Source organism: Catharus ustulatus, chromosome 1 (assembly GCF_009819885.2).
Source record: "Catharus ustulatus isolate bCatUst1 chromosome 1, bCatUst1.pri.v2, whole genome shotgun sequence".
Lineage (NCBI taxonomy): Eukaryota > Metazoa > Chordata > Aves > Passeriformes > Turdidae > Catharus > Catharus ustulatus.
The window spans coordinates 4,954,809-4,972,863 of NC_046221.1; the positions used below are offsets into that span (position 1 = coordinate 4,954,809).

Below are 18,055 nucleotides of genomic sequence, written 5' to 3' on the forward strand. Positions count from 1 at the left end.
CACTGCAGGGCTTTACATGGGACATTAGGAAGCATTTTTTGCCAAGAGGATGGTCAAACACTGGAACAGACTTCCTAGATGGATGATTGATGCTCCAGGCTTGTCCTTGTCTAAGAGGCACTTGGGCAGTGCCCAAGGCTTTACAATGGTCAGCCCTGAACTGGTCAGGCAGTTGGGCTGGATGCTTATTGTAGATTCTTTTCAATTGAAATATTCTAATATTCAACTCTCTTTTATTCTATTTTATTCTATTTTGACATGGAGATTCAGAGGAGTAAAAAATCATCTATCTAATAGATATTAAAGCTAAAGATATTAAAGATATTAAAGTGTGTTATTTATTTCTATTTTTTTCTAATTGTCAAGAGCTTTCTTTCTTAAGTTACCTCTAGTACTGGAAGCAAACTCTCAGAAGGAAAAATGGATGCCTCATTTTGGTCATCAGAAACGAACAGCTTTCGACGATTCACTCCCGAATCCTTGGCAGCAATTGAGGAAAGGATTGCCAACAAAAAAAAGGAGAAAGTCGAAGTTAAAGGGAAGAATAAGGACCAAGCTGAAAAAAAACTTACACCTCAGCTTGACCTGAAAATCTGCAAAACTTTGCCATCTCTGTATGGGGACATTCCTGCAGAGCTGGTTGGGGAACCCCTGGAGGATTTTGATCCATACTACAGTGATCACAAGGTTAAAACTTCCCAAAACTTTTTTTTTTAATTATTTTTACTACTGAACTCTTAAGGGATAGTAAAAGCTCTATTCAGGAGGTGCTGGGGTTTGATTGTTCTATAGACAGACCTTTGAACATTACTGTCAGCTTTTGGGGAGGAATTCTAAGGTATGCTCTGCATTATGGAATGAAGAGGTATTTTGAGTTCCAGTCAAGAATCAAAATTAATTATGAAAACATGATATGTGATTGGTGCACTTTATTAGTAAATATATTCTGGGCTTAATGATGCTTTGTTTTCCAGAGCAGTTTGTCTGATGCCTGTGGGGCTGAGCTCCCAGTTGTATAAACAGAGCCTGTCCAACAGTCAGTCATGCTGGAATTGCAGATGCTTTGACAGAATTACAAATATTATACAAATTAAGGGAAGCACATTTGAGATATTTCCATTACTCTGTGTAGCAAACCCATGTTTTTTCATTGTCATAAATTAATTTTCTGTAACTTTATGTCTCACTGGCTTTGTTTAGTGTTCCATATTTACATTGCACGTACTCCATGCTATTCCACAGTCCTTGGTGATGCTGACTGCAGCAGTGTATAAAGCAGATGGTCTAGGAACCACTTCTAAATTAAATTCTTAAATTATTACTATTGTCAAGGAAGACTTTTTCCGAAGAGCAGAAGGTTCCATGCAGTCCCAGTTGCTGTTTTAATGTATGCCAGCAAGGTATTGGACTGTAATAATTTTATCACAGAACATGCTTTAGGCTTTGATCTTCCAGATGCTTTTTTCTCAAAGTAATCAAAGTGATGCTATTGATGAAGAGGAACTAAGGTTGATTGAGTTGAACAAATTTTTATTAAAGTTAGGAAATTGTTTTTCATTCAAGAGATTTAATTTTTACTATATAGCAAAAGTGCTGAGCTGCATGGACCTTAAGGTAGCTTAGAGGGAATTTACAGTTAATACGTGACAATGTAGAAATATTTCAAAATTACAATTTTGCCTTGTCCAGGATTTTGGCAGTGCTACACAATGTGTGTCTTGTGTATCTAAATAATCTCTTGTAGCATGTAAGACTGTCCAAGAGTAAGGTATTAAGACCATTGTTACCGTCCCAGAGTAGTGATTTAATTACTTTGGCCAGGAGAATATGATTACTTGCTCTTCATATTCATTCCCATTATGGCTTCTTCCTCTCAGGCAATAATGAACTTCTACAGAGCTGCTCTCTTTCCCTCAAAATGTGTTTAATCAGGTCACAGCTCCAAGTAACAATAGAGAAAAGCTGTACTCCTAACTGCAGTTAGATAGAGATCTAGATGCAGACTTAAAAAACTGACCATGTAATTTTGGCAGAAATTTCTAATTCATTTAAATGTTTCATAGACTGTGAATCCTTTTTGTTTTTTTTTAATAGACTTTTATGGTGCTAAATAAAAGGAGGACAATTTTCCGGTTTACTGCCACACCTGCCTTGTTTATATTTGGTCCTTTTAATCCGGTCAGAAAAGCAGCAATTAAAATTCTGATCCATTCATATCCTTTCATTGGTTTCCCTGATTTGAATCTTAAAATATTCTGTGCCTTTTTCTGTCATTCTGTTCCTCTATTTCTGCTTTTTCTGCTTTTATTTGGAATTATCAATTAGTGGAAATAGCTCGTGTCAAGCATGTTATGTCCCACTAGTGTCCTAACTTCCAAAACCATCTCCACATAATAATTCATTTTTTATATTTAAAACATTAATTTTACCCAGCTGAGAAAATTTGATCTTGGGGGATTCTTGGGATGGTCCTGTGCAAGGTTGAGAATTGGATTTCAGTGATCCTTGTGTGTCCCTACCAACTCAGGGTAATTTGTGATTCTGTTACAAGTTTCTTTGGAAAACCCATGAAAAGTTCTGGGCATATTCAAATGAAAAGGAATTACTTGGATGCTTTGTGGGTTTTGTGTGTGGAAATCAGCGAATTGTATGAACTTAATTTTTTATAGCGTATCATTTTATCCTTAACTTACTATTCACGTTGTTTATTGGCATTATTACATGTACTGTGCTACTCAATTGCATGGCTATGACTATCCCTCACCTGCTTGTAGAAGCCTACTGGACTGAGTAAGTACCTCAGTGCCCATGTGCTCACTGTTTTTCCAAGGGTACTAACATGCAGGACTGAAAAATTTAAATAATGTGGTGATCTAATTCTGGGGCTTGAAAATTCTCAGCTAGACCTCTGAGGAAGGCTGAGGATTGTTATTATATCACACAGTCTTTTGTGGAGCTTCAGTGCCTTTTCTTAGAAGCTCTCACCATATGGCCCCTTTTCTATTTTGCCTAATTTTGCCATCTGGTGTATCATAGGAGGTTGGTCCATTTTTTCCTTTTGAGGATTAAATCTTTTTGAGAGACTGCAATGTGGTTTTAGCTTAATATCTCTCATTTTACAGCAATAACCTGAATGTCTGTTATAGTTCCCTCACGCAAAAGCTATAAAGGAATAAATATTCATTTTGTTTTTTCCTCTGTTTCCTGGTGACTCTCCTAAGTCAGTTGTTCCCACTAGGAAGCCATTTATTTGTAATGTCTTGCTTCCTTTTGTATTTGTGCACTGTATCCAGTGTAACTTGAGTTAATATTCCAGAATTAAATCTGGAAAATGTGCCTGGAGCCTCAGAGGTTCTGTAATTTTAATTCCTAATATTTTGGGGGAATCATGGTCATAAATTAATTTTCTGTATGATTTCTTTCAGTTTTAGTGTAGTTGTCAGAATAAGTAAATAAAATATGCAAACTTTACAGGCTGCAATAAATCTTTGTTGTTATTGTTCTGCCAGAATGAGGCTTTGAAATTTCCCAACCTGCTTTAGAACATAAACACAGTCTTAAAAATGTTTCATAAGAATATGTAATCTATCCTTCATCCCAAAATAGAATGACATGCTTATGTGAATGTTTGTGTTTATAGATTTACATGGAAAATTTACTAAAATTCAGGAAGACATCTTGTCCTCATGATGCTTCTGAAAGTAATGTAACCTGTCCTATTTTACTTCACATTTTCTACCTTTATCTCCATGCAGAGACTAAATCAGAAAAAAGATAGAAATGTGCCTGGATGTGTATTGGTCTCATTAATATTTTTATTTCTGTAACTTTAATACACATTTTCCTCCTCAGACATGTTTTCACTGCCATATATACTACTGAAATATTGATTAAAATGGTAGCGAGAGGATTTGTTTGGAATGAATTTACTTTTCTTCGAGATCCATGGAACTGCTTGGATTTTGCTATTATTATTGTAATGTAAGTAAAACTCATTCTTTTACACTCAGGGGACCAAAACACAGAGAAAATACCATTTGCTGTTGCTGAAATTCCTTACAGTTGTTGCATCCTCCCTGCTAAACTGTGCTTGAATCACAGTTTGCATGTCTGCAAAGAGAAAAACAGGCTTTAAAATAAAGCTCATCTTAGAACTGTATGATTGTTCTTAATTTAGTCTATATTTGAATTTTGTCAAGAGGTAATTGCATAAACAGCCCAGACCAAGCCTGCCTCTTTATGTGGTCTTAGCTGTAGCCAGGATCAGATGAAACTCATTTGAGAAGGGTCCAAAATGGGTCACAAGGTGTTCAAAGACTTGGTGGTAAATAGCAGATGAAATCCCAGTGTCAAGTGATGCTCAAGGGAGAAAACACCTTGCTTTACCTACAAATTCATGGACTCTGAAATAGCCTTCACTTGTTGGGAAGATTTTATAAAACAGACAGTCACGGTCAAAAAAGGAGGTACAAAATGAAGACATCATGGGTAAGAAGTAAAGAAGCAGAACACACATTATTTCTCTGTGTAGCCTGTATTTTAATTCAGGACCTTGTGTAGTTTTGCTCCTCACATGTTAAAAGATCAGAATTAAAAAAGATGCAGTGAATATGTATATCTGCAATTCCACATGCCAAAAAACTGAATAGAGTAAAACTCACATGAAAAAACAACTGCAGGGCAGAAACACAGTTGAGGTGTACAGCATGGAGACAAAAAGAGAATAAATAATCTTTTTTTTTCCTACAATGAGAGCTAAAGGCACCAAATGAAGTTGTCAGGTGGCAGAATAAAAAAGAAGGGAGTAGTTTGTAACACTGCATGGAGATTTTTCCACATTTGTAAATAATAAGTTATGTGTACACAGGTGTCATCACACACATCTATATGTATATGAATTATTCTTATGGGTAACAATAACTGCTAAGGAGATTAAATATTGTTAATCATCAGCATCTATCACTAGATATTTACTGAGAGTTACAGCTATCACGAGGCAGTCCAACAGCTGCATGAAAAATTTAATTTATGGTCCTTTTTCTCTACCTGCACCCCTAATTAATTAGTGTTCAACTCTACAATATAGTACCTCCACCTGTTTTTTCCGTGTCTTATAGTACAACAAATAAAACTGTTTGGAAATTAGCTCAACTGCTAACTCATTTGTGATTATTGCTTAAGATTCTTGATAATAATTCAATCTTACAGACTAGGCAAAGCAATGTGCTCTGATCTGCTGCTGACAAAGTCTTGCTTTGAGGGAGAGGTTGCCTTTCCAACCGCTGTTGTGTTGGACTTTGTTATTGAGACTTTATTTTTTAAGGGATTCTGTTACAAGTTATGACCTTGGCGTGAGATGAATCACAATTCATGTCCTTTCTGACATGAAAGAAGTCTTAGAAAAATTTGGGGTAACCTGTTAAAGTGCTGTTAGAATATGCCATGCTTTATAATACTTTTGATTTGATGAAATTTTCTAATTGTTGAAATGTTAAAATGGAAACAAGTTGCAATACTCAAGGTTAAAGGTTAGAAGGACACGTGGTACAGAATAAACACATTATAAATCTGCTGTTCTCAACTTCCTTCTGAAGTGTGTGTTTTGTTTTGAGATAGCTGCAGCATGTATTTCCATGAGAGCAACCTCAGTGTAAGAATGTGGCTATGACATTGACAGTTTTATATTTATTTGACATTTTGATGGATAAACTCTTCCAAAGGTAAGGCATCCAAATCCACACCAAGTAGGAGTTCACTGTATTTCTTCTCAGAGGCACTGCTCCAAAGCCCCATTGCTTTCTATCCATGCCTAGAAATGGACTTAGATTCCTAATTTTAGGCATAGATCTTAGGATATATTTGACCTGCTTATTTTCTGCACTGTATTCATCACTTCCTGCTCCATAAGCAAATGGTTTGAAAAGCTCCATGGTTGTCATTCAGTTGAGTGTGGGTTAATTTTACAGGTACATTACTGCATTTCAGAGTGTTGGCAACGTTTCAGTTCTTCGAACTTTCAGAGTACTGAGAACTTTGAAAGCTATTTCAGTAATACCAGGTAAGGAATAACACATCTTAACTGATTTTCTCTCTGTTTCACCAGAATGTAAATTCTAATTCCACTCCTGTTCTTGTCTCACAGTTCTCTGGTCACTTTTTGTAACCCCAGGAAATCCCAAGTTGTGACTGTTTTGCACCCTCAGCAGCAGCCTAACACAATTTTTAAAATCATCTTTCCATAAAATTGTTGTGAAAAAGGCAAATTTATATTCTACATTTTTTTATCCCATCATTGATGTACATTTTTATTTAGCCCAGTGCCTTTGTCTCTTTAATTTGTCTCCCTAGAGCAGCCCACTGTATGTAATATATTCTCTTAATATATCTGAACCACCATATTTCTGGTTTCATGTTCTACCTCATTAGCTTAACCTTCTCTGGTTTATTTCCCAGAGTTTCACAATCTGAGAGACTTTAATTTGTTTCCTTACTGACCACAGCCACTGTCTGGATTGTGTGCAATACTTTCAACAGTATGTTGCATATGGCATCAAGATATTCAATATTTTTGTGTCATGTCCTTAATTAGGGTAGCAAAGAATGATTTCAGAGTTCGGCTGCAAAAATTCACTTGAAAAATTTATAAATTACTATATATATCATGGACATAATATATATTAACATTACTATTTCCATGTAATTGCAAATATATTTTTGATTTTGCTATGAAATTATAGCAGGAATGAAACATTGAAGGTGCTTAATTTTAGTGTTAAGGCCACACATCAATACTTTATCTTTAACAAACTTGCAGCTGTTGTGTCTTGTCATACAGGAACATCATTGCATTGCTTTTCTCACTTTCTGTGTTACTGGATCTTATTTTCCTAGGTCTGAAAATCATCGTAAACTCACTTGTTGAGTCTGTTAAGAAGCTTGTGGATGTGTTGATCCTGACTGTATTTTGCTTGAGTGTATTTGCACTAATAGGCCTCCAGCTTTTTATGGGCAATCTAAGATCCAAATGTGTCCTCAACAAAACTCTGTACAACGACTCATTATGCAAGGATCCCAAGATATATGTACCAAATGATGAAGGTAAATGTTTTTCATTTCTCCCTTTACATAATCTGTGGGTCTTCCTGTGTATATTACTTTTTCACAGGGATGTTAAAATATAGTTGCATGTTTTTTGGCCAAGAAGGTTTGTCCTTCTATTTGCACAAGAAGTAGTATGAAATCTCTGGGATAGCTGGATATGAGATGAGTGAATCCTGGTTTTGGAGAAAGATCAGCAGTCTGTGGGATAGAAGGAACTGAGTTTTGTACAAGAATTTTCTTCTTTATCTGTGCATTACACAGGGACCTTAATTTTAGGGGTACTGCGCAGAGAATGATTTTTTTTCCCATCACTTACCCTGTATTTCAGGGACTGTGTCTACTTCTCATAGAGATTCTTATTTTTGCCAAAGATCAAATAAAATCTTCCACTGTTAGTTGTGCATCAAATTGTAACTATTATTTGAAATTGTCAGATTATTTGAAATTGTCAGACAGATCAGTCCTGTGTGCTCTTTGTTGGGAAAGAATCTTTCACAGAGGTTTGATCCCTCAGAGTGTTTATAAAATGCAGTAATGTTTGGTTTACTGTCAGAAAGCTGCAGAAACTGAAAACTTCTGATTTTATGATTCCATGATTTTTTATATATTTATTTATTTTTTTTTTTAATTAGAGCTCTGCTACAGATTGGAAGACTCTTCTGAAATATTGCTCTGTGGTTACACTGGAGAACCCAAGTAAGTGAACAAAGCAGTTTTAGTACTTTCTGAATTTTTTCCTCCAGATGAGCTGTGGTTCTATTTTTGGTCTAAAGGAATGGTGATGATTTTTCAGAAGGAGGAAATTGATCAGTGGGTGTGTTATTGAATTAAAAACCAGATATTTCACACCAGAAAAAGAATGAAGTACAAGGATGCAGCCAATTTTATCTGTACTTTGTTGCCAACCACTGGGAGTATAATGTTAAGGTAGAATGATATAAATGAGGAGGGGAACAGATCACTAAAGACTTTTTAGATATTAATAAATTCTCCTCTCCTCATCTTGATGAATTATTTAAAAGTAAAGGTATTTCCATTTTTCCCCTCTCTGTGTATTTGTTTGGATATATCCTGAATCAGTGAGAGTTTTTTGTCTAGTCCCAAACTAAGGTGTCTGGCTAGTTATCTTTATTAGCAATGGCTCTCTGGGATGCTCAGATATGAATCAGCCCTTCTGGCAGGAATATTTTGGGGAATGAAACCTCATTTTGGAGAAACTGAACCAATCTTGATTTGTCACTGTGTATTGGATGCTTTCAGGTTCAGCTGAATCTCCACATAAGTGTTGTTTATAAATACAAACAACATAAATAAACAGCATAATAAATAACATAAATGTTGTTTAACATTTCTTTTGTGGTTAGTGAAGAGTGTCCAAAAAACTACACCTGTGAGAAGATTGGGAGCAATCCTGACTTTGGTTATACAAGTTTTGACCATTTTGGCTGGGCCTTCCTCTCTGTGTTCCGTCTGATGACCCAGGACTCCTGGGAGCGCCTCTACAGACAAGTGGGTACTTTTGGACCTGCTGGAATGACTTTAGATATGTCCATTACAAAAAATCTATATTTGTTTTAACATTACTGACACCAATTTTCTTTTAAAATCAATGCCAGTGTTAAGGAAATAGAGTAAAGTGACTGAGCTGTCACCTTTTGCTGTGAATGCTCCTAGTTTTGTTGGAGAACACACTCGGGTCAGTGGTTAAGAGCTAAATAAGAGTTAAATATTTGTATACACCCACCCAAGGATTGGGATTTGGAGCAAATCCAGCCAGGGAGCTCCCTGCTCCTGCAGGGAATGTGAGGATTTGTCACATTCTCTGTCTTCCTTTTAGGTGCTGACTCCTCAGCAAACCTTTTGGCTCAACATACACACTTTTGTTTTGCACAACACACTACTAAAAAAATTGGAACCTTTATGTTTTGATTCTGAGAGTTGAATGTAACTTCTCAATTCTGTGGGTTTTTTTTTTTTTAAATGATATAAAAATACCTGTAGAGAACTTCCTGGATCCCTTTCAGTGCCTTTTCCAGACAGGAACAATATTCTCTGCCTGGTTCTGTGCCTTTCATATTGGTCCATTTTTACTCTTTTTCCCATCAGCCTTTATTAACTGAGACTTTTTTAAATGGATGCAACATCTTTTGCCATTTAAAGGTCATGTGAGTTTTAGTTTTTAATGTCTCAGTGCTTAATTGTGAACCATCTCCTCTGCTACCATTTAAAAAAGAATAAGATAATCAGTCTAAATATTGCCTCTGATTCTGTAATTAAAACATCTTTCATGACTGTATAGATAATCCTAGCTTTCATCTTTATTACTGGGTTTCATTAAATTCTTCCAGTCACCTGTTTATGTCTTTACAGATGAAGTTGTCTTCTCATAGCTTAAACTCTGATGATCATTTGCCTGATTTCTGAGAGATATTCAATTTAATTTTAAGAATGGGATTTTAAAATTATTTTCTACAGTATGTGACATATTTATGTATAACTTAGACCAGAAGCAGATCCTGCTGTTGTTCATTGAAAACACTGCAGTACATTAATCTTTTGTATTGCATAGCAGAATAAATTGTTTAAAGTTATTTTGAAATTGCTTTGTAAATGTAATTTTGTTAAGAATTTATTACCACCTTTACCTTTTCCTCACAGACCATCCGTACATCTGGAGTGTCCTCTGTCTTTTTTTTCATGGCAGTCATCTTCTTCTGTGCATTTTATCTCTTCAATCTGATCTTGGCTGTGGTAACTATGGCATATGAGGAGGAAAACAGAGCTACTCATGCTGAAACAGAGGCAAAGGAAAAACTGCTTCAGGATGCCAAACAAATTATAGAGAAGGAGCAGGTTTGTAAATTATCCTGTCTAATCTGCAGTTCCTTTTGTTTCCTTCTGGTCTTGAATTAGGAAAATAATGTTTTCAATTAAACACGGGCTTCTTACAATACTTTCTGATGCTTGATTTCTCTTTATGTCTTTACAAATGCATATATATATATATGTTTAAATGCATAAACATTCCTGTGATACAAAAAACCATAAATCCAAGTTCAAACATATTAAGCTTTAGGATTTGCAGACCTGGCATTGTATAGGAATGTCTTTCTGGCAAGAAAGTGATTTTCATGGCATTGCATGAGTGCTGCACTCCATAGTGTGTCCTGTTCTTGTACAGAACCATTATTGCTGTGCCCAGAAATTCCTTTCTCTGGATATTCCTTCTTGTTATTACTGCAGGAAGGAAGCATGAGTAGATACATTTTATTTTCTATCTTAAATAAAAGATATCACTGATCTACTGCTAGGAGTCAGAAAAGTCAGACTTGTAAGAGGACAAACAAATATTTTCTAGCAACTATCAAATTTCATCATTAAAGTATAAGGCATCACCATTTTATCAAGTTCCTCCTCTACAGTTGTTGACAGCTCTGTAATGTTTCTCTGCCTGAAATTCCACCTTGCCAGGCTTTGCTTAGGCTTTTCTTCTTTCAGTTTTTCTTTTTTTCTTCCTTCTATTTTTCTTGCAACAGGATTAAGATTTAGGAAAAGTTGACATTTTAGGATTTAGTTTGAGCCCTTTGTCTTCTACTGTCTTGGATTCAAGGTCCTTTGTAAAGCAAGAAAAGGAAAGTAAAAGGATAAGCTGTAATATTTTGTAAATCAGACCCAAAATACGATATTTAAAGTGACAAGGGCAGACTTTAATTACAGTAGCTCGCAGGTAACCTTACTTTGTCTTTCAGAATTGTGAATAGCATTTTGTACTCCTGTCTTTTTATGTCAGTAACCTAGGAATTGTCAGTGCAAATAATTCAGATAGCATAATAATTACATTTATATGATCCTAGTCCATGCCTTGGTATTTGCCTTGAATTAACAGACAGATGTTTTGCTTTTCCTGTTGCAGATGTTGGCTGTGGAAGAAAGCAAGGCCTTGCATGCTGAATCTGAAATGTCAGTTGCTGACTTGAGAAATTCAAAAGGAAAAGAGAGTAATAAACAAACACCTACTTCAAGTCAAAACTTAATTTTAGATGACCAGGAAAATGAGGAGCAAATATTTCGTTCACAGCCTGATCGCTGCCACAAGAAGCTTGTAAGTATTTCAGATGGAAACTGTATTGATTAGATTAGATTGTAATGTGAGAATTCAAGGATGAGTTTTTGGGGAACCAGCACCACCTGCACCTAAAAGGGAAGTTGGAAGTGGCTGTCAGTGGTGCACTTATGACTCATTCCTGACCTGTGCTCTGAGAGCTGTGGTAAGATCTGCCAACATCTCTGATTGTGCTGCAGAAATAAATGCCTAAAATTCTTAAGTTTTAAAGTTTCCCTAAAGACCTAACTATTTTAATTAAAAAAAAAAAATAATATTCTTTTCTACAGACAGCTAATTCTCTGACCTAAATATTTAGGATAGGGTTTAGCTCAGTATGAAGACTTGTGATGTTAGGGATGTGATTCACTGGCCCACTTTGAGCATCTGGTGCCAGTTAGGTGTTCTTGCATGTGTTGGAATTCTAGATATCTTTGCTATCTCTGGCACATCTTCCAGCACTTTGTGGGTATCTCATCAACATTACAGCATCTCAAATGTTGCTAAAATCCCAGATTTAGGCAACTGGATTGTTGAAATTTTTGAGGTTTTCAGGTTTGTACGTATGTTTTAAGTTCTAAACTCCCAGAGTGGAGATTTAATTTTTTAGATCATAAATTGGTATCTAGTGGTATTAGAGCTTTTCTGGTGTCTTATTTGGCTTTCACCTCCTCTGTGGAAGGGCACAGATGTTATGTGCCATGTCTGCTACTTTGGATGTCTGAGCTACCAAATGTCTCAATAGATCATCTGAAATGGCTTCAGAAACATTTATTTATGGGAATCAAACTTAACAGAAACATGTGTCCCATTTACTGGGATTTAAATGCATTGCACACATGGATAAATTAAACATGGATATTTAAATATTAGGCTGAATCTCACTTGTATTGTTTCACATCATGTTTACAGCAGTGATTTCTGGCTCTTCTGCTGACCACTAATTTTCAAGTCCATTAAGAAACATTTATTAAGACTTGTTATTCTTCCTTTGCTAAATTTTGAGATTTTTTTCCACAGCACCTTTGCCACTGACAAAATACTGTATCTTCTAAAAAACCATCCCAACTTTAATCTTTCTCTGGCTCTTTGTAAACATCTTCATTTAGATACCTATATTTAGGTATTTTAATCTTGAGCTGTATCTTTCAAAATAATTCTTAGGCAATTATCCATATTACTTAATTGTTTTCAACAGTATTTAAAAAGAAAGCTTCTAATACCCTTGTACTGGTTTCATCTCATGACAGATTCTCTTTTGCTTCTGAGAGAACATCAGAATTGTTCCACCCATCTCACTGGAAATGGAAATTTTCCCATAGCAGAGCTAAGAGAAATAATGTTCCCACTTCCATCTGTTTGAAAAGTATCCTTGAAGGGGAATCTTTCTCAGACATATAATTCTAGCCAAAAATTTATTAAATTCCCATTTTGATAGTCATCATGGTCAAAATTTCTTCTAAAGCCCATAATCCTAGCTATAATAAATTATATATTTGAGCTGAAGGAATCCAAATCACACACTTGGCAGCAGCTGCTCCCTGTTATCTCCTTTAGTAAAGTATTTGCTTCTTGTAGTGTCATTAATGTTTCCCCTGCTGTGTTAAGAATATAATTCAGTTTTGTGACCTAGTTTGGTTCTGCTGCCCTTAAAGGAAGTGCTGTGTCCCAGCTCATGGTAGTGTTTTATTTTTATTGTACCTATTCAGAAAAAAAAGTCTTTTCATAATAGGTGTCATGTCTTCTGTAAGTATAAAAATCCTTTTTATGGCTGATTATTCCTATTTAACTTTTTTTCTTCTAAGTCTGTGCCTGTGTTGCAGGAGATGTATGAGGCAGGAGATGAATTTGGATTGTTTGCTAGACCTTACTTCTGCAAGGCTACAAAGTCTGCACAGATGGATGCCAAATGTAATCTGGATTTTTGTATCTCAGAAATAACGTCTTCAGACCTTTCCAAGGTCCCTTCCCCTCTCTGTTTCCAGGGAATGACAAAGTTCTGAATATCTCTAGGAAAACCTAAAGCATGATCCAAGCACTGTGAGCTGCCCCAATGTAGATTTTTATCTTTAGTATAATCTGCAGCAAACCTGGCAGTTTATTCCATGTTCTGACAACTGCTGTAGTACAAACTCTGCTGCAACTGAGGACTCCTCAAACAAAGTCCTCTCCACCTTCATCAGGAGAAGAGGCTAAAGGTGCTAAGTCAAGGAAAAAAGCATATTGGGCAGAAGCTTTATGGTAGAACAGAATGAGTTCATGAACATTATTTCTCTAGTGCACATCCCTATTTTAAATCCCAATTTGTCAGAGGATTTCTCACCCCCAGTTATTTCCTTCAGCCAAAGATCAATGAGCAGCAGTGACCAGTTCAGGGTGGATGAATGTCCTTGTCCTTCCCAAAAACACAGCTCTGAAGGTTCCTTAACAGCTATGAATTTCAGCAAGAAAACTGAAAGTCTTCTTAGTCAGGCTGGCACACGAATTATTCTGGGTTTATTTTCTGAGACAAAAGAATGAAAGGGTGACTTGCTCTGGCCATGATTAGAATAGTCTAGTTGAGCCTTTTGGATTCTGAAAAAACAGAGGGGAAAATGAGCATTTTAGCACTCTATTATAAATTCTTTTTATAGGTTTGTTCTCTGACAATTCCATCACCTAAGTTTTGCTTAGATGCTTAAAAAATCAGAGTGGCAAAGAGAAATAATTATTATTAAATCTTTAAGGCCAAGGATATCAGATTCATTCCCTAAATAACAGATTTAAAGATTATGTTAATAAAAATAATAATATCATAAGAGTTTGAGGTAACATTTTGATATATTTTTATTCATTTATCCTTCCCAAAATAGAAAATTATGCAAATGCAGTTGTGCTGAGAGGGAATACTGAGGTACAGTGCATTGTGGTGTGGTCAGTCAGTCCACTCCCAGTCTGTCAAATTTCTTGTCATCTGGTAGTTCTAATTAAAACAAAATTAGTCCCATTCCTGGTTTTAGGCAGTTCAATATTAATTAGATCTTGATAGGCTTAATAGGGTTAAAAACGCCAATAATTTGTATTAATTATGTGACTATTTTTCACATTAATACATGATTATTTATTAGCAATTGGTAATTCATAGTTAAATAGCCAATAGTTTATTCAAGCTGATGGTCAGTGTTCTTTTTCTCTGTTGTTTTTATCATTCACTGGAAAGATAGATTGATTCTTTTCCCTGTTCATGTTTCTATATTTCTTTTATAATGGCATTTAACTGCAAGAAAAAAATACTTGAAATATTGTAAATATTGTACTGATTTGATAAATTGTCTGTCTTCAAACACATGATATTGGTTTCTTTGTTTGTTTTACATTTTTTCATCAAATTAAAGCCCCATTATAATGTGTATTTGAAAAGGCATATTTTTTCATGCTGGATGTCATTATTGTACTGCAATTTGTATTGTTATATTTGTATTGTAATTAATTGTCCCTGTTTTTTTATCTTTTGCTGTGTTTCTAACCAAAGAGGCAGATCCTGCTGTCCTATGAGGTGTCAATGGAAGCCATCAACGATCCTGTCCGCAGACAGAGGTTAATGAGTGCAGCCACAATTCTTACAGATAATTCAAGTAAGTCATTTTCTCCTCTTTTTCCTGTGGTGATTGTGTAACTCGACCTGAGAGATCAAACTGTCACAAAATTCATTATTTTAAAAGCCACTAGGGGAAATTATGCTGCCAAATGTGAATTTCAGTACAACAAATATTCTCATAGCTCATGTAACTTTGCAATTAGCAAAGGCAAATTTTGCCTGACCTTTATTAGTCTGCTATTAGTTTGTGCAGAATGAGCTAAATAATTTTTTTAATGATGCCATTCTGCTCTTGTGAGATTGACTTTTCAATCTTTTCAATGAATTGTTGTCTTTTTCTCCATTCTGTGATATTCTACAAAGGATTATTCATGTGTCCCTTTCCCTCTTTGTCTGCCACCAGACAAAAAACTGAACTGTCCTATATTTTGGAAAAATTTTCCTCAGAAGTATCTAATTTGGAATTGTTGCCCATTCTGGAGAGCAGTCAAGCAGAAGATGAAATTGGTAATTTTGAATCCATTTGTTGATCTCTTAATCATGGTTTGCATTATCCTGAATACTTTATTCCTGGCTATGGAGTACCCTGGCATGGACCCACATTACCAAAGACTGATTTCTCTAAGTGACCAGGTGAGTTAGGTCTGTGTAGGGTGAAAATGGAGTTACAACCCTCCATTAATACTGAAATATTTCCCTAAGGAGACAGACTTTTTCAGTGACTTTTTTTTTTTCTGGATTTAATTTTTGTCTTTCCAGGTCTTCACCCTGATTTTTACTGTAGAAATGATCTTGAAAATCATTGCTCTAGATCCTTACTACTATTTCCAGGATAAATGGAATGTTTTTGATAGTGTGGTTGTTTTAATTGGCCTAGCAAGCTTTGGAACAAATCTGTCACCTTTCAGGCTGGTAATTATTTAATTTTTTTTTTCTTTTAAAGTACATGTGTTATATAATGAAATACCCTCATATTATTTTACCTGATGAATGTGTTAAATCTGTTTTCTGTATTGGTAAGTAGTAAGACAAATGAGCTTTTAATTGGAGTGACTTTAATTGCATCAAAACAATTAGAATGCTTTCTTTGGGGAAAAAATAGTGATATTACTGCAGAAAAGACATGGTAAATGTGGGGTCTGGCTTTCATGTGTGCTATGCTATCTTTTAAATTGTTTTTTTCTCTTGTGTTTTATTTACAGCTCAGGATCTTCAAATTGGCAAAGTCCTGGCCAGCCTTAAATACTCTTATGAAAATAATTCTCCACTCATGTGGTGCACTGAGTAACCTCACTCTGGTTTTGGCAATCACTATATTTATTTTTGCTGTAGTAGGAGTGCAGATTTTGGGCAGTGATTATGATGCAAATTCCCGTAAAATAAACCCCAGTGGCGAATTACGCTGGCATATGAAAGATTTTAGTCATTCAATGCTGATCATATTCCGAATATTATGTGGAGAATGGATTGAAACTATGTGGGAATGCATGGAAGTGGCTGGAAAAAGGAAATGTCTCGTCATTTTCTTGCTTGTCCTGGTTCTAGGAAACCTGGTGGTGAGTTTCAAGTCAAATTCAAGGGACTTTTCAATCCCTACTGAATGCATCCAGTTACTTTTTTCTTTGGAGGCTGTTTGAAAAGTGTTCACTTTATTCTCTTTTCTGGGTATCACTTGACATAGGGTTTTGTTCTGTCTCCTTTTTTCCCGTTTCCCCTTTCATTCTTTTTCTCTCACAAGACACAGAAGCAAAATAAAATTATTCCTTCTAGCCAGAGTATGGAAGTGCAAAGCTTATCACAATTTGGTGTCAGATCTCTTCATCTTTTGTGTTGATGGGACCAAAGAACCCAACTGTTGAGTGCTTTAAATGCTTAGCACATTGCCCTTATGTTATCAAAAGTTTGCAGAACCCAGATTTTTGGTTTTATACTAGATCTAATGTAAATTTACTGGCAGACAAAATCTTTTTCATCTGCTTGGTTTGTTGGTCTATACCAGATCCTTTTTGATGGTGATGTAATTAAAATTCATCTTTGCCTGCTGTTTTTCTCCATGTCTGCCTCCTCATACACTACGGACAGCAAGCATGTGAAAATATATTTGATATACCCAAACTCTCCCGTCCCTCCTTTTTTCTCCTGCCATTCCTTCTAGAAGGAGCCATATCATGCTATGAATAATTTCATTGTAGTGGTTAATGCAATCAAGTTTGAGGGTCTCTGAAGTGTCTTTTCTGTTAGCAATAGTGTCTCCAACTTGCTTTAAGGTGCTCAACCTGTTCATTGCTTTGCTGCTGAGCTCGTTCAACACTGGCAGCCCAGAGGGAGAAGAGGAGCCTGGAGAAGGGACTAAATACCAGGTTGCCATTGCACAGATTCACAGGAGCCTGAAGGCTGTGAAAGACAGAATTTGGGATCACTGCTGCAGAAGAATGAGAGGAAGCATCAGAAGAGCAGACAGAAAGAAGGGTTTGGCAGAAGTTTCTGGGAAAAGCATAGAGGTTGCTAATTATGCCTTGAGAGATGTCAGAAAACAGATAGACCACAGCTGCTTTGACATAGAGCGTTGCCACATGGAAGAGAGTTCCTCACTAGCAAGGAGATATGAAGAAATTTTGGCCAGCCACAGTACCTGTGTTCCCATTACAGCAGCAGAGGCTTACCCCAGCAAAGGTGATGATGGGCACATCTTGCACACCGCTGTAGAATACAGAAAACAGGTAAGGAATATTGATATTTGAAAAAATTTTGTGACTTGCATCTGTAAATACAATCTCAAAGACTCAGCAGGAAATATTATCCTTTCTGTCATTTCTGCAATTTTACTTTCTTTGTTTTTCTAGTACAAGGGCTAAAAAATAGTCTTGGCTATTCAATGATGTGTTGAATATTCACTTTCTCATAATTCTCCTCAATGACACCCAGAATTCTACTTTTGACTGTTTTGCTTCCATTCATTATGGTCAATCAATAAACAAAGTTCAATCAAGACAGACATTGTTTCTTTTTGTCTCTTTTGCCTTACACCTGGATTTTTTGGAAGGCAGGCCTCTTGTGTTGATTATATGTTGCTTCTCAGTTGCATGGAATCCAAAGGGAATGTAAACAAAAGCTACACCTTAAAAAGTAAATTCTTAGTATTTTTTTTAAAATCAACTGTAAACCTCCATGGCCTTCACTCCCCTTTATATCTCTTTGATTTTGTTGTGTTGGGCAGGATAAAGCTCAAGTCTTTCTGCATGTGAGTGAGACATTTTTATGCCATGACAGCTGTA

General features: G+C 35.8%; 1 protein-coding gene across 1 annotated transcript in view; it reads left to right on the top strand.

Annotated features, from left to right (window-relative positions):
- Window positions 1-420: 420 nt before the first annotated feature.
- Window positions 421-18,055, top strand: part of LOC117001890 (sodium channel protein type 5 subunit alpha-like) — a 30,406-nt gene continuing 12,771 nt past the window's right edge. Inside the window, exons 1-15 of the mRNA XM_033070580.1 lie at window positions 421-687; window positions 2,095-2,213; window positions 2,701-2,790; window positions 3,853-3,981; window positions 5,967-6,058; window positions 6,892-7,098; window positions 7,734-7,797; window positions 8,466-8,610; window positions 9,760-9,954; window positions 11,015-11,203; window positions 14,715-14,817; window positions 15,184-15,413; window positions 15,540-15,692; window positions 15,983-16,336; window positions 17,048-17,500. Of these exons, the coding sequence (XP_032926471.1) occupies window positions 421-687; window positions 2,095-2,213; window positions 2,701-2,790; window positions 3,853-3,981; window positions 5,967-6,058; window positions 6,892-7,098; window positions 7,734-7,797; window positions 8,466-8,610; window positions 9,760-9,954; window positions 11,015-11,203; window positions 14,715-14,817; window positions 15,184-15,413; window positions 15,540-15,692; window positions 15,983-16,336; window positions 17,048-17,500 (2,790 nt within the window). The remainder of the gene's footprint in view (window positions 688-2,094; window positions 2,214-2,700; window positions 2,791-3,852; window positions 3,982-5,966; window positions 6,059-6,891; window positions 7,099-7,733; window positions 7,798-8,465; window positions 8,611-9,759; window positions 9,955-11,014; window positions 11,204-14,714; window positions 14,818-15,183; window positions 15,414-15,539; window positions 15,693-15,982; window positions 16,337-17,047; window positions 17,501-18,055) is intronic.